The 23,589-nt window shown below is 37.4% G+C and overlaps 2 protein-coding genes across 3 annotated transcripts; both read left to right on the top strand.

Moving 5' to 3' along the window:
* The first annotated feature begins 11,888 nt into the window (after nt 1-11,888).
* LOC133801103 (protein root UVB sensitive 5) lies at nt 11,889-17,723 on the top strand. Of its 2 annotated transcripts, none has more exons than XR_009876732.1 (15): nt 11,889-12,225; nt 12,313-12,369; nt 12,536-12,687; nt 12,907-13,007; nt 14,227-14,285; nt 14,470-14,516; nt 14,592-14,670; nt 14,759-14,831; nt 14,958-15,047; nt 15,702-15,761; nt 15,878-15,991; nt 16,230-16,290; nt 16,365-16,463; nt 16,937-17,029; nt 17,104-17,264. XR_009876732.1 is itself a non-coding variant. In XM_062239249.1 (15 exons), exons 1-15 carry the CDS (start codon nt 12,080-12,082, stop codon nt 17,332-17,334), a joined length of 1,482 nt encoding a protein of 493 aa, XP_062095233.1. In that variant the 5' UTR covers nt 11,890-12,079; the 3' UTR covers nt 17,335-17,723. The 2 variants fall into 2 exon arrangements, 1 of the variants encoding a protein (XP_062095233.1); XM_062239249.1 differs by having other exon boundaries at nt 11,890-12,225; nt 16,365-16,483; nt 17,104-17,723.
* Nucleotides 17,724-18,360: 637 nt separating this feature from the next.
* LOC133801104 (cis-prenyltransferase 4, chloroplastic-like) lies at nt 18,361-21,825 on the top strand. Its single transcript, XM_062239251.1, has 3 exons — nt 18,361-18,906; nt 19,002-19,069; nt 19,412-21,825. Exons 1-3 carry the CDS (start codon nt 18,376-18,378, stop codon nt 19,860-19,862), a joined length of 1,050 nt encoding a protein of 349 aa, XP_062095235.1. The 5' UTR covers nt 18,361-18,375; the 3' UTR covers nt 19,863-21,825.
* The last annotated feature ends 1,764 nt before the right edge of the window (nt 21,826-23,589 follow it).

A 23,589-nucleotide genomic window follows, 5' to 3' on the forward strand; every position in this document is an offset into this window, starting at 1 on the left:
ACAAGACTCAAGCTAAGGTTGGCTACGACGAATGCAATTTTTGCAAGCAAAAGGGACACTGGAAGGCTCAATGTCCCAAATTGTTGAACAGGGCGCAATCACCGAATCAGTCTCCTCACTGGAAATCTGGCAACCAACCTCATCGACCTCTTCACTCTATGTCTTCGAACATGGCAGCTATTGTTCCACCTGCAGATTCTGGAAGCACTCCTAGTACCTCTATTGCTACACTCACAGAGTAGTTTCAGAAGTTCATTGCCTCGCAGCCACACGCCATGTCAGCCTCCTCACACATAGGTTTGCCTTATAGTAGTACACCAGGTATATCTTCCTCTATATGGGTCCTTGATTCTGGAGCTTCACATCATATGTCACCTAATTCAAATTCCTTCTTGTCCATTAAATCAGCACCCTCTGTATCTGTCATGACTGCTGATGGCACTCCCATGCCATTAGCAGGGATTGGCTCGATTTGCACTCTAAAAATGTCATTCTCTGATGTATATCATATTCCAAATCTTACTTTGAATCTTGTCTTTGTTGGTCAATTATGTGACTCTGGTTTCTCAGTTATTTTCTCTAATTCTTGTTGTTATGTGGAGGATCCTTATTCCAAGAAGCTGATTGGGACAGGCCGTAGGCAGGGGGGGCTTTACATTTTAGATGAGTTGAGAGTTCCTGATGTTGCAGCTTCTAGTGTCGATTTGTCTTCATTTCGTTTAAGTTCGTCTTCGTCTAGTTTTTATTTATGGCATTCTCGTCCTGGACATGTATCTGGTTCACGTTTAAAGTACTTAGCTTCCACAGGAGCATTAGGAAAGTTACAAACCCATGATATTTTAGATTGTTGTGGTTGCAAATTGGCAAAATTTTCTGTTTTACCTTTTTATAAGAGTGTTTCTGTTTCTCTTGCACCTTTTGATTTGATTCACTCTGATGTGTGGGGGCCATCACCTGTTCTAACAAAAGGTGGATCACGTTACTATGTCTCTTTTATTGATGATTATACTCGTTTTTTTTGGGTCTATCTTATGAAACATCGTTCTGATTTCCTCGCGATTTATCATATGTTTCGTGCTTTAGTTAAAACTCAACATAATGCTGTTATCAAATGTTTTCGATGTGATATGGGTGGTGAATATACCTCCAATCGTTTCTCTGAATTGCTTGCTTTAGATGGTACCTTACATCAAACCTCTTGTACTGATACACCAGAGCAAAATGGGGTTGCCGAAAGAAAACACAGACACATTGTTGAAACTGCTCGTTCTCTCTTATTGTCTGCTTATGTTCCTAGTGAGTTATGGGGGGAAGCCATTCTGACTGCAGTTCATTCAATCAATAGAATTCTGTCATCTGTCACTTCAGGTCTGTCTCCCTTTGAAAAACTTTATGGTCACGCTCCTGATTATTCTTCATTGAGAGTCTTTGGTTCCACATGTTTTGTTCTCCGTCCTCATGTTGAATGTAGTAAGGTTATTTCTCGTTCCGTTCTTTGTGTATTTCTTGGTTATGGTGAAGGTCAAAAAGGATATCGATGTTATGATCCTGTTAGTCAAAAACTCTATGTTTCTCGTCATGTTGTGTTTCTTGAGCATATACCTTTCTACTCTATGTTTCTCGTCATGTTGAGTTTCTTGAGCATATGTTTCTCGTATTGATCCATTTGATTCTTGTACTGTTGACACTCTTAACTCTACAGATGTCAGTTCTCAGCCTGTCGAAGTCCCTTCTGTCCCTACTACTGCCCAAGATGCTTCTGAGATTGTGGATCCTGCTCCTCCTCCTCGCTACCCTCAAAGAATTCGTAAGTCCACACAGTTACCTAATTTTGTCTACTCTGCTTATTCTGATTATTTCTCTTCTTTTTTTACTTCTATTCACCAACTCTCTGAGCCCTCTTCCTATAAAGAGGCTATTCTTGACCCTCTTTGGCAGCAGGCAATGGCTAAAGAACTCTCTGCATTGTACAAGACAGGTACTTGGGATATTGTTCCTCTTCCTGTGGGGAAGCAAGATCAAGACTAAGTCTAATGGGTCAGTAGAGCGATACAAAGCCCGTTTGGTTGCTAAAGGCTTTGCTCAGGAGTATGGGATGGATTATGAGGAAACTTTCGCTCTAGTTTCCAAACATACCACTATTCGTACTCTCATTGCTGTTGCGTCTGCTCGACAGTGGTCAATTTCTCAAATGGACGTTAAAAACGCCTTCTTGAACGGGACTCTTCAAGAAGAAGTTTACATGGTTCCTCCACCAGGTGTTCCTCACAATTCAGGAGAAGTTTGTAGATTGAAGAATGCTCTTTATGGGCTTAAACAAGCTCCCCGAGCCTAGTTTGAAAAATTTTCCATCGTGATTACTTCTCTCGGCTTCCACCCCAGTGCACATGATTCAGCTCTCTTTGTTAGGTGTACTTCTTCTGGCTGCACTTTACTCTCTTTATATGTTGATGATATGATTATCACCAGTGATGGTGCGAATGGGATAACAGAGTTGAAAACGCACTTGACTCGTGAATTTGAGATGAAATATTTGGGTTCCCTACGGTACTTTTTAGGGATAGAAGTAGCTTACTCTCCTCGTGGCTATCTTCTTTCTCAATCTAAGTACATTGCTGATATTCTCAATCAGGCTCGTCTCTCTGATGCTCACACTGTTGATACCCCTCTTGAGCTTAATGCCAGGTATTCTTCATCTGATGGTGTTGCCTTGTCAGATCCCTCTCTATATTGCACTCTGGTTTGTAGCTTAGTGTACCTTACTATCATCAGGCCAGCATCGCTTATGCAGTTCACATTGTCAGTCAGTTTGTTGCATCTCCCACTACCGTTCATTGGGCAGCTGTGCTTCGTATTCTTCGATATCTTCGGGGAACTCAATTTCAGAGTTTGCTTTTTCCATCTACGTCTACTTTAGAGTTACGTGCCTACTCAGATGCAGATTGGGGTGGTGATTGTACTGATCGCAAATCTACCACTGGTTTTTGTATATTTTTGGGAGATTCTCTTATTTCTTTGAAGAGTAAAAAATAGACTGTTGTCTCTCGATCGTCTACAGAAGCAGAATATCGTGCCATGGCCTCCACTACCGCTGAAATTGTTTGGTTGCGTTGGTTACTTGCTGATATGGGTGTTATTCTCTCAGATCCCACTCCGATGCATTGTGACAATGTTAGTGCTATTTAGATTGCTCGCAACTCCGTTTTTCATGAGCGCACGAAACATATTGAGATAGATTGTCATCTTACTCGTCACCACTATCAGAATGGGACCATCACTTTATCATTTGTCACTTCCGCTACGCAGATTGCCGACTTGTTTACAAAGGCTCATACTATTTCTCGTTTTCGTTTCTTAGTTAGCAAACTCTCGATGCTTCCCGCAAATGCATCGTGAGTTTGAGGGGGGATGTTAATAATATACGTTTTATTATTATGTAAGGGTAGTTTAGTCTTTTAGCCTCTCATTATTTTGGCTATATATTTTGTTGCTCTTGTACTCTTATTTTGATCTCTTTTGACATAATGAAAACCTAGCCTTCATTTTGATTCTCTCTCAAATCTTCTTTGTCTATTTTGCAAAATTATCAGGAAAATCCCCTCCAGCTTCGCCCAACACAAATCCCCTCCAGCTTTGGCGACCCCATCCGCAAATCCATTACAGAACCTAAACCTGAACCCAACTCCCCATCCGCGACCCCAAAGCATAACCTAGCTCCGGCGAATCCGCGACCCTCCATTCGAGACCCTAGCTTCGTTCGAGACCCCAGCTCTGTTCGAGACCCCCATCCGAGTACGGGCCCAGGCACGACATCACCATCCCCATGGCGACCTACCTCCACCTCCGGTCGTGGTGTCAATGCGCACCCAGATCCAAAACGACGTGGCTCGTGTGCAAGGGATGGAGGCATCTGGTGGTGGTCGGAGGCGAGGGTGAGAGGTAATTCGTGGTCAGAGGTGATGTAAGGAGGTGGCCTATCACGAACCCAGGCAGTAGAGAGGCAGGCAGTGGCTAGGGTTCTTGGTGAGGGAAGAAAAGAAGATTGGAGAGAGAGAAAGGGGGTGGGTCTGTTTTTTTTTTTTTTTTTTTTTCTATCTTTAGGTCTGTGGCAGCTAGTTACCTTCACGTTCTTTGTGTGTATATTTATGGGGGTAACTAGCTACATTCACATTCTGATATGTGTGTATATTACTGGGTTCCTTATGGTAACTGGTTACCTATGTGTTTACCCAAAATATTTGCATGATGACGTGGCATGGTCGAGGTGCACATGAATAGCATGTGACTGTTTATTAATGAGGACTTGGTCGACCCACGACCAGGAGATCAAGAAAAATTTGAGTTGCCCGATAGGCACGAGAGATATGTTGAGTAACATGGAAGCTGATGTGCTGACATATGCGACCAGATCTACTCGTAGGACTGAAGCCAGAATTCAAATACAATTATGAGTTGGATATTTCTAGGATATTTGATTCTCTTTATATATAAATATCATTATTTATATTATTATTCAAATATGCTTGTAACAAAAATTGAACATGGCTCATAGGCTCATCTGTCATACTTCATCCTGAGCCTATAAATAGGACTTTTGGGATTCATTTAAACGAATAGAATAATTTGGATCCAGAGAGAACAAGTGCTTTTATACACGATTTTGTATTCCACTTTGAAGCTTGTGAAACTCAGTGAACCCTAGTTCACTGATTGCAAGTTTTAGAGTTTACATCAATAAAATCACTGAGTGGACGTAGGTTATTACCAATCTCAGGGGCCGAACTACTATAAAATTTTTGTGTCGTTTAATTATTGCATTGAGTTTGTTAATTCTTATCGCTTTCGGTGACTCTGTGTCGTTGACCAAATCAAATGTCAACACTATGTTACTAAAATTATAGTTACTTCTTATTCATTTTTTAATGAAGTATTTTTCCTTCAAATTTGATATTTCTTTTCATATTTAATATGAGTCACCTGTCACCACTCTTATGGTAACTGGGTACCCCTCTTGTGGCAGAAAGTTACTCATCTCAAGGTAACTGGTTACCCCTCATGATAGATGTTATTTAACCTAGCTCTAGGGTTTTTTTTACATAACTGTGAAATATCAATCAAGTAACTGGTTGTCTTACCCAGACTTTGAAAAATGTACAATCTAGAAAAAAGAAAAAAATGTTTATAATAAATACAAAAAATAATAAACACAATTCATATTAAAAAAAAAAAAATTTTTTTTTGCTAAAAAAGTACAAAAATAAAAATAAAAATAATCAAATTACAAAAATACCCTTCCAAATTAATAAAACTTGAATAAGAGTAGGGGTGTTCATATAAACCGCAAACCGCGGTTTGGAACCAAACCACACCGCACTAAACCGCCAAAAACCGTAACTAGTGAAACCGTTTTTCGATGGTTTGGTTTAACCGGACCGCTCAAATTTAATGGTTTGGTCACGGTTTCTAATTTTTTAAAACCAATTAAACCGGACCGGACCGTGATTTTTTCTAAAAAAATAATTTTTTAGAAATGATGGCTCAAAGGTTTGAACCCCTACACTTAGGTTAATATAAAGTCTACCAAACCATCCAAGCCAAACATTTTAATTGTTTAGGATATGTTTTTAGTGGTATTTAATACACGCACAAGTTTCTAAAACTAAAAAAAGAGAAATGTAAAGTCCCACATTGTTTAGAAAGTAAACATTTTTTTTTCTCACTTCTATAAAATGATTCAAAATACTTAAACTTACAACAACAAAGACAATAAGCTTCTTGTAGACTTTTATGGTCTTAAAAGTAAAGCTAAAACTATTATTATTTAAATATAATTATTTAGTTAATTTTTTTATAATAAAAAAAGTTTTAAATTTTAATAATTTAGTTATATGGTTAAAACTAAACCAAACCGTTTATTTATGGTTTGGTTTGGTTTGGTTTTTTAATTTTAATGGTTTGGTTTGGTTTTTCATTTTGAAAAAACCGCATGAGCGGTTTGGTTTTAAAATTCTTCTAAATCGCACCAAACCAAACTGTGAACACCCCTAAATAAGAGTAGAATTATGACATAAACCAACACTTATACAAAAATATGGGAAACTAAACTCACAAAAAAGTAAAAATTCTTGAAAAAAGCCATAGAATAACCTTTTTTTTTAAAAAAAAAATAAATCATATTTTTGCAAACTTTATTAAAAATCCCATACAAAATTTAATTTCCTCTTTATATATAAGACTAACCTATAACATTATAATACAATTGATACATTATATATTAATTTTACTATTTCTTTTAATGAGTTTCTAAACTATAATTTAATTTCTTTAGCTAGAGAGGAGATAATAAGAATTTAATATTTATTTTCTTTGACATACTACTGCCAAACTCTCTCTTTTTTTTATTCTAAAAGAAGTTCAATTAAAAAAAATTTAGAGAAGATTTGATGAAGATCATAAATGTAATTATGCGTGTGTATATATATTAATCTATCATTTAAAAAATACAGTGACATTTTAAGTATTTAAAATTATTAAATATCGAAAACAATCATGTATAATCATTTAGACAAGACAATGATGTTCATCTAGGTGAGGTGAGACTCATTTCTTTAGATAACAATTAATTGTTAAGAACCTGCATATTGCTTAGCTCCCTCATACACGCTACAGTACTCTGCTATACAGAGAATAACTTTCTTAGCCTCATTTGTTGTTTTATGGGTTGTTATCGGTTTGTTATTAGTGCTTTGGAATATTTGCTGTGTAATGATAGTGGTGTACGAATTTGTTAGAATCTGTTTTATTGTATTCTGTGTAATGCCAGATGGCTCAATGTAAGAGGGTGTACTGTTTCTTTTGCTTTTCTATATAAATGAAATGCCCAGCTCTGAATCCTTTGAGCTGAGAATTATCAAACACTATTTTCCAAAAGTTCTTCTTGGTATCAGAGCAAGGCTACGACCTGCCCATGTCGACAGCAAATTCTCAGACTCCAGCAGCGAATGCTCTGCCATCGATTCCAGCAGCTCCAGGCTCAAGTGTAGGCGGCATGATTACAACAAATGGCAGTTCAGCTCAACTTCAAACCCAGAACTATACTCAACCTTTCACTACCCTCAATCAACCTTTTTCTCTCAAACTGGACAGGAACAATTACATCCTGTGGAAGACGATGGTTTCCACAATCATAAGAGGTCATCGGCTAGACAGTTTCGTTAATGGCAGCAGGATTTGTCCGCCTGAGTTTCTACCAGCAGAAGTTACCTTTGATGGCCAACCTGGATTTGGAATGCGGTTGAATCCAGAATATGAACAGTGGATCTTTAGTGACCAGTTGCTGATGGGGTGGGTTTATAGCTCAATGTCTGAATCTATAGCCACCGAAGTGATGGGGTGCAGCTCATCGACTTCTCTGTGGAGTGCTTTGGAGAACTTGTATGGAGCCCATTCTAGAGCAAAGTTGGATGACACCAGAACACTCATTCAAACTACAAGGAAAGGTAACACCTCTATGGTTGAGTATCTTAGACAAAAGAAAATGTGGTCTGATAGTTTGGCTTTAGCTGAGGACCCATATCCTGAAACCCACTTGATATCAAATGTAATTTCTAGTCTGGGTGCTGAATATTTACCCATTATTGTTCAAATTGAGAGGTCACGGTTGTCCTGGCAGGAAGTACAAGATATTTTACTCACCTTTGACAGTAAGCTTGAGAGGCTACAGGTACTTGGAGAAATACCAAAGACAGGAAGCATGGTGGGTCACATTCAAGGTCCCTCGGCCAACTTTGTTTCAAAGCCAAATCATGGATCCATGAGAGGCAGGGGTGGTGCTGCTCCTAATCGAGGCAGAGGTTTCTTTGGACATACATCTGACAGAGGAGGTGGTCAAAGAAGCCGAGGCAGAGGCAGAATTCCAAACACAAAACCAACCTGTCAAGTATGCGGTAAATATGGGCATTCAGCTGCATATTGTTACAATAGGTACAATGAGTCGTACATGGGGCAGGAACCAACAGCAAGCCGAAGTACACAAGGAGGAGGTCATTCGACATTCATAGCCTCACCCGAAGTTGTTGATAGTGACATTTGGTGTACAGATTCTGGAGCCAGCAACCATGTCACGTCTGATGCAAACAACTTAACCCAGAAGTCAGACTATGGTGGTAAGGAAAAACTTACTGTGGGTGATGGTACTCAACTTGGAATCTCTCTAATTGGTTCAAGCTCTTTGCCAACAAAAACTGATGCATGTTTAAATCTTAATGAGCTGTTGCATGTTCCTAAGATTGCAAAAAATCTGGTTAGTGTATCAAAATTGACTGCTGACAATGATGTTATTGTGGAGTTTCACTCTGATTGTTGCTTTGTGAAGGACAAGAAAACAAGGATGGTGCTGCTCCAAGGGATTCTTAGAGATGGGCTGTATCAACTGGACACTGCATCAACAAAGTCGTTTACTACCTCAAGTCATAGCCATACCCGAAGTTGTCAAAATGTTTTCTCAAACAATGCTACTGTTTCGAATTTTCCTAAAGCTGATGTAATACAACCTCTTAGCAATGAATCTTTGTTTTCCAAAACTGATATCTGGCACACGATATTAGGACATCCTTCCAAAAAAATTTAAAGCATGTTTTAGAAGTCTCACATATACCCTTTCCAGTGAATGAAAATCTACACTTTTGTGATGCTTGCCAATTTGGAAAATCCCATGCTCTTCCATTCAAACTGTCCTCAAATAGAGCCAACCAAGTGCTTGAACTTATACATACAGATTTATGGGGACCAGCCCCTATTGCATCAAATACAAACTTTAAATATTACATCCATTTTATGGATGATTTCAGTAGATATACATGGATATACCCTCTCAAAACAAAAGACCAAGCATTAGAAATTTTTATTCAGTTTAAAGCACTTGTAGAAAATCAATTTGAGAGGAAAATTAAAACCCTTAGGACTGACTGGGGTGGTGAATTTCAAGCCTTTACCAACATTGTTAAGACAAATGGAATTAACTTTCAACACTCATGCCCACACACATCATCCCAAAATGGAAGAGCAGAGAGAAAACATAGGCACATTGTAGAAATGGGTTTGACACTTTTAACACAAGCAGAAATGCCTTTAAAATTATGGGTAGATGCTTTCCAAACAGCCGTATATTTGATCAATAGACTGCCAACACCACTTTTGAAATTAAAATCCCCTTTCGAAATGCTATTTCACAAAAAGCCAGACTACTCCTTCCTAAAGGTGTTTGGCTCAGCCTGTTTTCCCTACATTAGACCCTATCAAACACATAGGTTCCAATTTCATTCTCTAAAATGTGTAAATTTGGGTTATAGTTCCTCTCACAAGGGATATAAATGCTTGAGTTCAACACGTAGAGTTTATATCTCAAGAAATGTGACCTTCAATGAATTAGAATTTCCTTTTAAGAAGGGATTTCTAAACAACTATGCTCCCGAAAAAGAGGTTGTATTTCAAACAAATGCTTGGTCTCATCTGCCTTTTCAGCCCGTGTCTCAGGTCACTCCAGCAGCCAGAACGCAGCTTCCAGTTGATACAACCCAAGACTCGGCTAGTTCATCGTCCCCTGAAGCAGTACCATCTCTGTCCAACAGTCCTAATCATCGAGACAATTTTGAGGTTAGTAATCAAGAAATCGCACCTAATGAGCAATCTGAGTTTGCTAGCTTGACTAATAGTGATGCAGAGTGCGTGGAAACAGAGATTGAACAACCAGAACCAGTCCAAAAATTACCTACCCACTCGATGATAACAAGAGGCAAAGCAGGTATTTTTAAACCCAAGGTGTATTTAAGCAAAGCGAAGTGGAATGTCCTTTTAGAAGAACCAAGAAATGTTGCAGAAGCCTTACAATCAAAAGAGTGGACTGCGGCGATGAATGAAGAAATTAATGCACTACAGAGGAACAAAACTTGGAGCTTAGTTCCTTTCTCACTTGAGTTCAATGTAGTGGGTTGCAGATGGGTTTACAAAACCAAGTTGAAGGCAGATGGCACAGTAGAAAGACTAAAAGCAAGACTGGTCGCGAAGGGATTTCATCAACGACCAGGTCTTGATTTCAGCGAGACATACAGCCCAGTGATAAAGGCTCCAATGATGAGAATAATCCTAACAATTGCTGTTTCACGAAATTGGAGTATAAGGCAATTGGACATAAACAATGCCTTCTTGAATGGATATTTAAAGGAGGATGTATACATGATTCAGCCACCAGGTTTTGAAGATTCTCAGAAACCAGAACATGTTTGCAAGCTTCACCGTTCACTCTATGGGTTGAAACAAGCCCCCCGGGCTTGGTTTGAGAGATTGAAAAATACTCTGCAACAATGGAATTTCAGAAACTCCAAGGCAGATACATCCCTTTTCTTTCACATGACAGAGACAAATATTATCTTTGTTCTAATCTATGTAGACGATATAATAATCACTGGCAATGATGAGGATGAATTAAACAGGTTTATTGTCAAGTTGAACAAGCTTTTCTCACTGAAAGATCTGGGCTCACTCCACTACTTCCTGGGTATTGAGGCTCACTGAGATGATACGGGCCTTTATTTGACTCAAACAAAGTTCATCACCGAAATTCTGGAGAAATATGATATGCTAAATGTCAAACCATGTCCAACCCCTATGGTCACGGGAAGAATATTGTCAAAAGATGATGGTGAGCCACTTCCAAATCCCACAGTTTATAGAAGCGCAATTGGAGCTCTACAATACTTATGCAATACTCGGCCGGACATTGCCTATTCAATAAATAAGCTAAGTCAGTTCTTACAAAATCCGACCACTAGTCACTGGAGTGGAGTGAAAAGAGTGCTAAGATACCTTAAAGGTACACTTCATCATGGCTTGCATATCGGCTATAGTGAAAGACTAAGTCTTGTGGGATACTCGGACGCCGACTGGGCTTGTTGCCCCGATGACAGACGCTCAATTGCTGGATATTGTGTTTATCTAGGTGATTCTCTTATTTCATGGTCCTCCAAGAAACAGGCCGTGGTGTCAAGATCGAGTACTGAGTCCGAGTATAGAGCTTTGGCTCATGTTGCTTCAGAAATTGCCTGGGTTGAATCATTGCTGAAGGAATTTAAGTTTCATTTGCCAGAAAAACCAGTGACTTGGTGTGACAATGTTAGTGCTAGTGCACTTGCCTCTAATCCTGTGTACCATGCCAGGACTAAACACAATAAGATTGACATTCATTTTGTGAGAGATTTTGTGAGAGATAAGGTGCTGAAAGGAGAACTCAAAATCAAGTATATTCCAAGCTCAGATCAAGTTGCAGATTGTTTGACAAAAAGTATTTCTCAGTCAAGATTCCAGGTTCTAATTGACAAACTCGGTGTGAGAATGTCACCCTTTCGTTTGAGGGGTGGTGTTAAGAACCTGCATATTGCTTAGCTCCCTCATACACGCTACAGTACTCTGCTATACAAAGAATAACTTTCTTAGCCTCATTTGTTGTTTTCTGGGTTGTTATCGGTTTGTTATTAGTGCTTTGGAATATTTGCTGTGTAATGATAGTGGTGTACGAATTTGTTAGAGTCTGTTCTATTGTTTTCTGTGTAATGCCAGATGGCTCAATGTAAGAGGGTGTACTGTTTCTTTTGCTTTTCTATATAAATGAAATGCCCAACTGCGAATCATTTGAGCTGAGAATTATCAAACACTATTTTCCAAAAGTTCTTCTTTAATAATTAGCATAAATACATAAAATTTGATAAAACTATAAAATTATGTATCATCATCAATCAAATTAATAAATATTTGTTTTCAGTTAAATAGCCCAAAAAATAATGTACACATGTATATATAGAATAAAATATATGTAATAGTATAAATACGTAAATGGCCGTAGATATATACATTTGAGCGGTAGCAGCTGAACCACGAGCGAGTCCAGAGTCGAGACCCATGGTCATGACCATGACCACCATGACCATGAGAAGGTGAGAAAGCTAGAGAGAAAGAGTAGTACTAGTACTAGAGCTAGCTATATACCCTTCTTCGTCTCCTTCTTCTTCGTTTAGTTTTTTTCGAAATGGCTTGCTGTTCTCTGCAACTACCTACTTCTGCTTTTGAATATTCTACAAGGACGTTGAGTAAGAGACCTCGCCCATTTCAAATCGTCTGTTCTTCTTTTCAAAATGGAGGAGAAAACGAAAACCCTCCTCCTGATCACGCCAGGTACAATACAACCGACCTTCAATTGTTATATTTGAGCTCTTTCCAGAATGTCGTTTGCTCAATTATTTTGTCGTTTTTCTGCCACAGATGTGAAGGGGAGAAAGTGATTTTGGTAGAAAGATATGGCAATGGTACTGCTAAGAGGTTCTTACTTTATTACTCTTTTTTCATTTTGATTAATAAATAATAAAGAACTTGCTACATTCACATTGTCTCAACTGGGGCACAATTATAGTAAACATCAATTGTAGTTTGAAATATCTCAGATTACATTGAGTTTTCTTCTGATGAATTTTGGGTTCTTGAGCAGGTTTGTTGTAGATGATGACTTACAATTTAGAACATTTCTTGAGGAACATAAACCCATTTCTAACAAGTCTCTGGACACACAATTCTCCAACTCAGTTTTATTTTGGGTTCCAGAAGTGGTTAAAGATTTTATCTTGCCGGCAGGCTTCCCAGGTGTGACAAATTCATCATTTTTCATGCTCTTTTATGTTATTTTCTTGTCAATTACTTAACTTGTGTTTAGAAAATATGATTTATTTACCCCTGAAAAAGAAAATAAAAGAGGAAGAAAATGCAGTTTACATTTGTTTCTGGTAATTTAGTTTAGTTAGAGACCAACAATTTATTCCCCTTTAGAGTCTAATTTCTTGATTTTCTTCATATCTGATGCAGGGTCAGTCTCAGATGATTATTTGCAGTACATGTTGTTACAGTTTCCTACCAATGTTACTGGATGGATTTGTCATGCATTAGTCACCTCAAGCCTCCTAAAGGTTGGTTAATGTCTCAGTTCATTGCATTTGAATGGTCTCTATTGACACCCTATTTTGATTGCTTGGTTTTCTTGAAACGAAATGGGGTAATTGTTAACTTTAAGAATAAAGAATTTGAGTTTGAGAATCGATAAGAGATAATATTTCTTTCATTCAACACTTTGGATCTTTAAAATTCCCTCTCACATTGAGTATTCTACTGTTCGGGTTGAATCTTTTGTTGTTGCAATGTTAGGAAAGATGTTTTAACACAATAGTCCAGGAAATAACATGTTGCATCAGGCTCTTGGTGAAATTCAGGCAAAGCTAGTATTTAGCATAGTGTGGTAATTTGATTCAAAAGTTCATCCAGTGTGGTATTTGACTTATAGCCATGTCTAATAAACTCTTCTTGTTGAAGCAGAATACAAACATAAGGACATATCTAGACAGTCAACTAGAATCTAGCAAATGGAATGCAGAAATTTAACATCGTTCAGCCTTAAGCCTGAGTCCTAACCCTATGGTTAGAGAGCAGGGAGAAAACACCACTAATTATAACAAGAGTATTACAAGAGCCATTGACAAATACCAGTTGCATGCCGAAGTGCAGTTACACATAAGAATTATTTTGGCCTAAAGTATCTTTGTTGACTAGATAAACAAGGCAATCAACTGAGTCTTAGAAAGAAAACTCCGAATAATTGTTTTTTTTTTTTGTTGTGCTTTCAATGAGAAATAATAGGCTATTTGTAGCCAAATGGCCTTTGCTTGTATGGTTGGTGTGTGTGCCACCAACTTGGCCTTCAAATCTCTAGATATGACCTACTTTAGCCCTGTAATGGGTCAATTTTCAGCTACATACATGTATAGCTATTTTCCTTTTTCGGTCATGCACATTAATTTTTCACTTTGGCTAAATAGCTCTCATGGCTAGCTTTTTAGATGCTTTTGGTAGAAAGAGTTTGGAGCGGTTGGAGTGTTGGGGTTTGAGTGGTATTTGGTAGCGGGCATTGTAACACTACCTCTCTACTTTGTGGATATATTTAACTGCTCTTTATCAGTCGATGTTGGTTTATAGCCAAACTAAGTTAATTTTTTATTTTTTTGCCTTATTTGTTTATTTTTTGTTTTCTTGTCGATTTAGTTTCTTCATAAATATATTTCTCTTCGACATTGGTTATCACCATCTGCGAATATTTCATTCAATCAAATTCTACTTCTTTAAATCTACTTGCAGGCTGTAGGAATTGGCTCATTCTCAGGAAGTACTGCTGCAGCTTCTGCAGCTGCCATCAGGTAAACCTTTATCTTTTTCTTCCATAATAATTGAAAGTTCTACTTTTCTAGTTTCCTCAAATTAATGGATATATATATTGTGTTTTTTTTTCCATAACAATACATGCATGTAAACAGTTTCATTATATATGTCAAACTAGTTTTTCAATGGACTGAGCTGTAGGTTGTAAGATTGTTTCTGCAGATGGGTATCGAAGGATGGCATTGGAGCTGTGGGGCGCTTATTAATAGGTCAGGCATTGTCAACTAAAGAATCATAAGGTTAAGTGCTAGAATTTACCAGTAACTGTTGCGTTTGTTTTCCAGGTGGACGGTTTGGAAATATTTTTGATGATGATCCAAAACAATGGCGTTTATATGCGGACTTTATTGGCAGTGCAGGAAGGTTGTGTATCAAACCTTCTATTTGTTGTCAGATAAATTATAATAGAAGCACGAAACATCAAAATCAAACTTAACAATTCCTTGTGCAGCATTTTTGATCTTATGACACCATTGTATCCTGCCTATTTTTTGCCACTGGCATCTCTTGGGAATCTAACTAAGGTATTCTACTCTGCTTTCCCTCTTTTAACAAATATTGTGTTAACATATATGGCCTTTGCTTATCTAATTTATTTAAATTCCTATATATGCCCCATTTTTCTGGTAATGAGCTTGCCACTTATACAGGCTGTTGCAAGAGGACTTCGAGACCCTTCATTCCGTGTAATACAAAATCATTTTGCAATCTCAGGAAATCTGGGAGAGGTAGCAGCAAAGGTATAGGATATCTTCAATGTAACCATAGATGATTAATATCATTTATTTATTGGCTAGAAAAAGAGAATTGCCACAGTAATTTTTTTTTTTAATTTTGGCCCTGTGGATGTAACTTAAGATGTTGTCTTATCATCTTTAATGTTAATATACAATTATCTTTTCTTATATATATAAAACGCTCCTTGCTGTGTCATCTCAACAAAGCATTAAGTTTTAAGTACTGGAGGTGCTGTATAAATTAATAGTTGAAGCTAATTTTTCTTGCTGTATAAGAGATCGAGTTGGATTATCATTCTACTATTATTAAGCAATTTTTTCAATGCACCATAATTTTTCATATGTTTCATTTGAGGCTGAACAGTTTGGTTGAGATGCTTTATATCAGTGACCTTACTGCTGCTGCTCATTTAAGGTTACCATATATGTATATCAACTCCATTATGCTTTATTATTGTCAAGGTCTTTTTGTTCCTTATGTTTTCCTGTCATTACTTAGTTTGAGGAAGTCCTACATGGTTCATCAATAATTCAAGTGTTTTTTTTCTTGGAGATACTTACAGTCTAATTGCCTTGTTAATTGCTATCTACCTTTTTCTTTCCTTAAGGCGAATGATTTCCTCATAAATTCTCAATTTAATTGATAAAAGATTTCAGGAGGAAGTTTGGGAAGTTGCTGCTCAGCTGCTTGGTCTTGGTTTGGGCATACTATTCCTGGTATTTTGTTATGCCATTTCTAATGCTTCATGTATTCTTTTCATAATAACATCCATTTACTAAGAACTAATAATTTTATTGTTTAATCTAAAATTGTCTTAGAATAATGAATGCAGGATACACCTGGCCTTGTAAAAGCATACCCTGTTTTGGCACTTACATGGTTAGGCGTGAGGCTTCTTCACCTTTGGCTCCGTTACCTATCACTTTCAGTTCTACAATTTGACTCTGTAAGAATATCATATCTCCAATTCTTCTCTCTCTCATTTCATCTGCTCTGTCAAATGCGAAACAAAAAGTGGGAAAAGGTTTTGAGTAGATTACTGAAGTATGCTTTTCCTGTTGTTTTTCTATAGTGACTTTTCATACTTTCACATTCATTTTGTAAATACATAGAATATAAGAAAATGGGTGATGCGAGTGTGTTGTGGTACTAATTGAACTCTTTTTTTTCTTCTTTTCTGGCAGATTAATCTCAAGCGAGCTCGTATACTAGTAAACTCACATGTATTACACTCTATTGTTCCAGGTAGCATTCAAAAGGTCTTTCCTTAAAATATTTTTTGGTTACATTAATTAACATTAATTATGACTTCATTTCAGGATATGTTGATTGCAATAAGGAAGAAAACATATTATTGTGGCAAAGATTCATGAAGCCACGAATTGTTTTTGGTGTACCTTTGGAGGAGTTTATGGGTGGTGAGAGATCTCTTACTATGGTAATCTTTCAAACTTCTTTGATTTGTATGAATTAAAAAGGAGGAAAAAAAAGTAACTTAGGAGAACCATCAAAATTTTCTTTTCAAAAATCTGTAAAAGGACATAAAACCTATAGATTAAGTTCTTTTAATGAGTTTATTTATGACAGAACTTGAATTTAGTAGCTATGTTTGCAAACTAAAAAATTTGGTCCATGATGCCTAAAATTACCCCTTTATGCATTATAAGACATTGTCTTAATTTGAAACTCTTTTTTGCTGAGTTCATTGTTACTGCATCATTCTTATTTGCTTATTTTGCCAAAATAAATCAACACAAAAATATATTCTTTCTTGGATTAAATATGACATGTTAGCAACATTGCAAAGATAGAGGAAGGCAATTGAGCCATTACCAAATTTTGACCTTTTAACCTTAAATTCTAACAAATTATTCATTCTTTTGGTTACTAGTTGAAGTCACTTCTGAAACTATATGAAAAAGAGAAATACATTCTTGTGGTGAACAAACAAGCAAGAGACTTTGAGGTCTTTGTTTCATTCAAGGTACGAATTTTACAACCATGTAACCCAAACTATTCTTGACTATATCAATCATCAAATCCTAAACGCCAATGCAGGTTGGAGCTACCAATGTCTCAGTCTTACGAAGCGTCTGGCAGGCTTATTGGCTGCATGAGAATTGGAACAGCCTAGAGAACACCTTGCACCAGCTTGATCGAAGCCTATCAAAGTTGGAAAACAGCTTCGGCGACTTCATCCAACAACTGAATCAGAGTGGATGGGATACAAACGAAATGAATCTTAAGGTCCCCAAGGAAATCGTTATCGATGAATTTGGTCCTGTTTGATTGCTCATGAAATGGTGGTTGGTGTAGTGTAATGAGCAAGTGAGCATCAGAATATGATGCTTCCAAGAGTTCCCACGTGAGAATTTTACAAGAACAAGGAAGCAGCTTGGTTTGGTTTGATACTGATGTTATAGGCCATAGAGGTACAATGGCATTGGTTTATAGAAAGGGTAGGTCGGTGGGTTGTTGTAGTGGTTGAGTTTTAATTGGTTTTTGACAATGCATTGTTTTGGGTCTTCATGGCTTGTCAATTTCTACCCTTTGAGAGATTTTTTCTGTCGTCTTTTTCTATTACATTTAAGGCTTATGGCATAAAGATCTATGAGTACTTGAGTAAAGAATAACCATACATACAAATAAATAAATAATAGTAGTTATAAATGTTTAAATTGGATTATAATATATTTATATATAGTTGACACTAGACAATTATGTAAGTGTAAAAAAAAAAGCTCAAATTTTGGTAACAAATTACATGCTTAACTCCTCTAAAAAGAAATGTTTTTGACTGTGAGCATTTCCATACTTAGTTTTATTAGATTGTAATAAATTGAGCATTTGATAGCACTCACCGCCCTAAAAAAATAACATAAAAATTAATAATTTTCTATTACTACTTAGAAAGGGAAATAGAAATATTTTAACTCGAGTTAAATGACAAATTCAATTATTTTCGTTTAGAAAATTTCAATAATACTTTTTTGTACATCAAAATCAAATTTAAATAATTTTTCTGATGCAATTATTTCATTGTAATAAAAAGTAATATTGTATAATTATTGTAGAGTGTATGAAGAATTTAATTTAAAATAAATTAGTTTGGTAAGTAATGTAAAATAAAGAATTATTATTAAGAACAATTAAAACAACTACATGTAATTATATTATATTACGACTAAATATGGTAAAAGGAAAAAAAAATTATATCACTGAATTTTTATTTTTACATATTTGCTTTTTTTTTTTTAATTTATGGTAAAAAAACTCTTTAAAGAAATTTATGGCGCCAAATTATAAGAATAAAGAGGGTCATAGTCATAGATGGCTAAAGTCTTACGCCAAAGACTTCAATCTTCACTCCCACAGTCCGTACAAATGCAGTTCTATCTTCACTCGATCATGGTGGCGGCCGTTCCTACTCGATCCAACCACCGCCACTCTCCAAGCTCGCACGTGCCGTATCTCCATTCCATCCCAAGCTCACACGTGCCGCCTCCGCTTCTGCCGAAAAGAAGATTCCCTCTCCTCCGCGTCTCCTCCGTGCAGCAAGTATTGGTCGAAGAAGACGAGGAAAGAGCTCGGAACGGGAACGGGAAGTCTTCAGAGTCGGAGGGAGACAATGGCGGTTTCTCCCACTTCTCGGCAGGTCTCCGGCGAGAGTTGTTGCCGAAGCACTTGGCGGTGATCATGGACGGGAACCGGAGATGGGCCCGCCTCAGAGACTTGCCGGTTGATTCGGGCTACGAAGCCGGTGCCCGGTCGCTGAGAGTGTTGGTCGATCTCTGTTGTAAGTTGGGGATTCAGGTTCTCACTGTTTTCGCATTCTCAACAGATAATTGGTTTCGTCCCAAAGTTAGTATTTTTTTTGTGTGATTACTTTTCTTTGAATCAATGGTAAGAATTGGAGTAACGGAGAGGTAAATTTGGGTTTTTTTGTAACTGTGCAGGTGGAAATTGAGTTTCTGATGAGTATGTTCGAACAAGGAGTGAGAGAGGAATTGGGGAGCCTTCTCAGGTAAGCACCATGGAACTGATTATGATTTCCTAGTCTTCGTTTCATGAACAAAAGAATATAGCCATATACATATAAGTGAGGTTACTATTTTAGTATGAAAAGAATCGTAATAAAGCAATAAAAATGGATAACAAATTGTTTGTCTCTCACAAATTTAGTCTTATTATGATGAGTGGAGCTCACCAAATAGAATTTATTTATGCAAGTAAACACATGAATGAACCTTTCACTCTGGTTGAACTGTTGAAAAAGTAATATTTGTTTGCTTCTCAAAGGTGTTTACGTTTAAGATTTTTTTGGGGGGTTTATGAAAGTGCATTTGATTTGATCCTCTTGAAACAGGGAAGATGTTCGAATTTCGTTTATTGGGGATACGTCTAAGCTCCGAGGTTCACTTCAGGAACTGATAGCTAATGTAGAGGAAAGCACCAAGAACAATTCTCGGCTCCAACTTGTTGTGGCAGTAAGCTATAGTGGGCAGTATGATGTTGTTCAAGCTTGCAGAAAGATTGCCTTGAAAGTCAAGGATGGTGTTCTTATGCCCGAGGACATTAGTGAGTCTCTTATTGAAGAGGAACTTGAAACCAATTGCACCCAGTTTCCCTACCCTGATCTGCTTATTCGGACTAGTGGTGAGCTTAGGATTAGCAATTTCTTTTTGTGGCAGTTGGCTTATACAGAACTGTTCTTTGCACAATGCCTTTGGCCTGATTTTGGAGAATTTGAATTTCTAGAGGCATTACGAGCCTTTCAATCTAGACAGCGACGTTATGGCAGAAAGAGTATTCAGTAATTTAGTTTTATTGCAAAAGGAGGGAGCAAAGGTTAACAGTTTTGGAATGTGCAATTAAAAGCAACCATTTGGAGAGAAGTAATTTAACCATTACCATTTGAGTATCCCAAATATTCTACTAAGAGATGGTTAAAGTGTGTATAGAATTACAATAGTATTGCAGGGATTATGTTGAAATGATTTTTAAACAATGTAGTGGCAAGAGAGATCATGCTCATGGAAAAGGAACATGTATTTTCTGATTCAATGATGAGGAAAATTCTCTTTTTTTCTTCTAATCAAAGAAGCTTGAGGAAATTGGAGTAGCCATGGCCATTAGAAAATTTTGCAGCTGAGGCCAATTTTATTCACTTGATGAATGAATGCCGATATACAACTTCCTCAAATATTTACTCAAGTTACAATGGCCTTGAACTTCTTCAACATATCAAGCAACTTTTCTTCTTGTTCATGAGTCAACTCAGCTGAAATAATGACAGGCAAGGTGGAAAATGGCCATTTTTACCGAAATGGTTGAGCAATTTCTAGGGGTATTCATGGATGACTTCTCCATCTTTGGGGATTCTTATGATGATTGTTTGAGCAACTTGGCCAATGTGTTGAATAGATGTGAAGAGACGAACCTAGTCTTTATCCTTAATTGTGAAAAATGTTATTTTATGGTTAAGGAATGTATTGTTTTGGGACATAAAGTATCAAAGCAAGGGATTGAAGTTAATGAGAAGCTACCACCTCCTTAATTAAGTGAAGAAAATTAGGAGCTTCCTTGGGCATGACAGTTTCTATAGAAGGTTCATTAAAGACTTATCTAAGATTTCCAAGCCACTTTGCAACCTCTTAGAGAAGGATACACCATTCCATTTTGATGGAGTATGTTTGAGGACTTTTCAAGAATTGAAAGAGAGATTAATTTTAGTCCCTATCATTGTTGTAGCGGATGGGAGTTTGTCATTTGAGTTGATGTGCGATGCTAGCGATTATGCAGCTAGGGCTGTGATGGGACAGCGAAAGAACAAGGTGTTTCACTTTATTTATTATGCCAACTGCACTTTGATAGGAGCTCAATTGAATTACACAGTGACTAAGGAGCTACTAGCTATTGTCTTTGTTTTTGACAAGTTTCGCTCCTATCTTGTGGGTACTAAGGTAATTGTCTACACCGACCACTCAATCATAAAGTATTTGATTGCTAAGAAGGATGCAAAACCAAGATTGATTCGGTGGGTGCTTCTACTTCAAGAGTTTGATGTTGAGATTCAAGTTAGAAAATGGGTAGAAACCAAGTGACTGACAATTTATCAAGAATAGAGCATGACAAAGATTCCAACTCCCTTGTCCCCATCAGTGAGACCTTCTCCGATGTTACAACTTGATGAATTAGAAGAGATGTGTTTGTTTCCATATGAGAATGTCAAGCCTTATAAAGAAAAGACAAAGTGGTTGCATTACAAGCATATCCAATCCCGTGCATTTGAGGAAGGGCAGCAAGTATTATTGTTTAATTCTACTCAAATTGTTTCCTGGGAAGCTCAAGCTAGGTGGTTTAGGCCATTCACTATTACTAAGGTTTATCCTCATGGGGTGTTGAGTTGAGAGGAAATGATGGAAGTGAATTCAAGGTCAATGGGCAGAGGTTGAGACATTATTGGGGTGATGAGGTTGAGCGAAACAAGACCTTACTCACCTTAATTGATCCTTGAGAATTCATGTTGATGAGTTGATGTGCTTAAAGTTACATTTAGATAGCAGCTAATTAATTATATACATTTATAGTTTTATGTATTATGTTTTTGTTCTTATTTTTTTTTACCTCTCTTCCTCACTATCTCTGTTGTGGATTTGAGTGAGTTTAGGTTTATGGGGTGGCCATGATGTTTTTTTTATATGTTTCTAGGTCAATTGGAGAGAATTTGGACATGTTTTACATCAAGACTTAGCTATTTTATGGTTGGTTTTTTTGCTAGTTCTTATTTTAGAAAATTATGGGGATTGGCTGCAGAAATGCTCTAGACATTTTAGTAATGCTGCAACATTGTGATCAGATAAGAATTGGCCAAATTTGAGCAAGTTTGGAGCAAAATTTTGGCAACATTCTAGGGGGTTTTGTGTTGCATCACAAAAAAGCTGCATGGCTCGCAACTTTTATTTGAAAAAGAAAAAAGAAAAAACTACCTTCATTTACAATTACTTTTCCATTTCCAAACCCTAATTTCACCCTCGCTTTTCACCTTTTCCTCAACCTGATACCTAACCAACCTCCATAGTCGCCTCTTCTTCTCCAAACCACCACCATCACCTTCATCTCAGACCACCACTGTAGAACTTGACCACCTTAAACACTCAACCGATAGCCCAGCTTCGCTCTTTCCCTCGCACGCACCCTTACAAGAACCCAACCATTTTCCCCGTATTCTCGCCGACCCAAATCGCCTCCACCACGAGCCCAGTCACAGCTAGACCGATTTCACCCCAACCGAGTAGAGTGAATCAGTCGCACCACCACCTCGCACCACCAGCTCCCCATGACCCAACCTCTCTCAGTTAGTTTCGCCTCCATCTCTCGCAAGAACCCAGCTGAATACCCATTTGTATCGATTGAAAGGTACTTTTTAGATCTTGTTGCCTTGAGTTATTGGATGCTAAAGTTGAATGTGCCTATTGTGCAATTTTTCTACTGGGTTCGTTGCTATTGTTGTTGACAATAGGAAAAAGATTTGAGGTGATTGTTTGTCATTCTTGCTCACGACATTGAAGGAGTTTGTTCTTGTTCGTGATTTTGGAGTTTTTTTCACACACTACTAGTCGAAGGGTACTTGAGCTGTGTGAAGGAGTTTGTTCTTGTTCGTGATTTTGGAGTTTTTTTCACACACTACTAGTCGAAGGGTACTTGAGCTGTGAGGTGTTTTGGGTTGATTTGTTGTGTTGTTGCTTAATTGGTACACTGAGTTTGCTTGCTGTCAGCATTGAAACTACAATTTTAGGGACAATTTGGTCAAATCATACGACAATTGTGGGTTGGCATCTCAGGTTCTTTTGGTTAATCTATCGGGCTGCTTTGTTTGTACTTAAAGGTTGAGCTTTCTCGTGGGGTATTGATTGTGATTCCAAAGATCAGTACTTTGTTCGGAATGCCTAAGTAGAAGTGTGTCGCTCGAAAGTTAAGTTATCATGAAAAGTTTCATTGCGATATAGCTGAGACGTGTTTCAAAGAAACATATAGCCAACTTAAGTTTTTGCCAGATAAAGGGTTCAATCTAGCTAGCTCCCATGAGGAGGAGGTGCCAACCTATGTTCGGGAGTCTACTGTGTAACGTCCCAAATTTGCTAATAAGGCTTAGTGCATCGATTAGTGTGTTGGGAGGGCAATAAATGTTTTAATTGTATTATTTCATGATTTATTGTGATATACGTGTATTAGTATTTGATTGCTTGAGTGATAACATGATAAGATTAGATATGCATGTGGGTTCGTTTTTGTTAAAAATGGCATATTTGTTATTTTGGTCGTTCAGGGCATAAATGTAAACTATGTGTGTGTTATGCTTGAGACCACAGTATTGTGGAGATATATTTGAGATGTGTGATCCGAGACGATCCTAGGGAGCGGATTAGCGGAATAGTCACAACGGGGTCAAATACCTGGCTCGGGGTGAGTCTAGGGGTATTTTGGGAACATAGTACGTATTAGGGGTTACCGGGTAATGGGTAGCTATTTGGCGATTATTTG

This window comes from Humulus lupulus, chromosome 9, assembly GCF_963169125.1.
Source record: "Humulus lupulus chromosome 9, drHumLupu1.1, whole genome shotgun sequence".
NCBI classification, from domain to species: Eukaryota; Viridiplantae; Streptophyta; class Magnoliopsida; order Rosales; family Cannabaceae; genus Humulus; species Humulus lupulus.

Bases quoted from the DNA above. Each gene is read 5' to 3' on its own strand.
- LOC133801103 (XM_062239249.1), top strand. From the start codon at position 12,080: ATGGCTTGCTGTTCTCTGCAACTACCTACTTCTGCTTTTGAATATTCT. The intron at 12,226-12,312 runs GTACAATACAAC...TTTCTGCCACAG, and splicing joins CCTCCTCCTGATCACGCCAG to ATGTGAAGGGGAGAAAGTGA. The intron at 14,832-14,957 runs GTATTCTACTCT...CCACTTATACAG, and splicing joins CTCTTGGGAATCTAACTAAG to GCTGTTGCAAGAGGACTTCG.
- LOC133801104 (XM_062239251.1), top strand. From the start codon at position 18,376: ATGGCTAAAGTCTTACGCCAAAGACTTCAATCTTCACTCCCACAGTCC. The intron at 18,907-19,001 runs GTTAGTATTTTT...GTAACTGTGCAG, and splicing joins ATAATTGGTTTCGTCCCAAA to GTGGAAATTGAGTTTCTGAT. The intron at 19,070-19,411 runs GTAAGCACCATG...CTCTTGAAACAG, and splicing joins GAATTGGGGAGCCTTCTCAG to GGAAGATGTTCGAATTTCGT.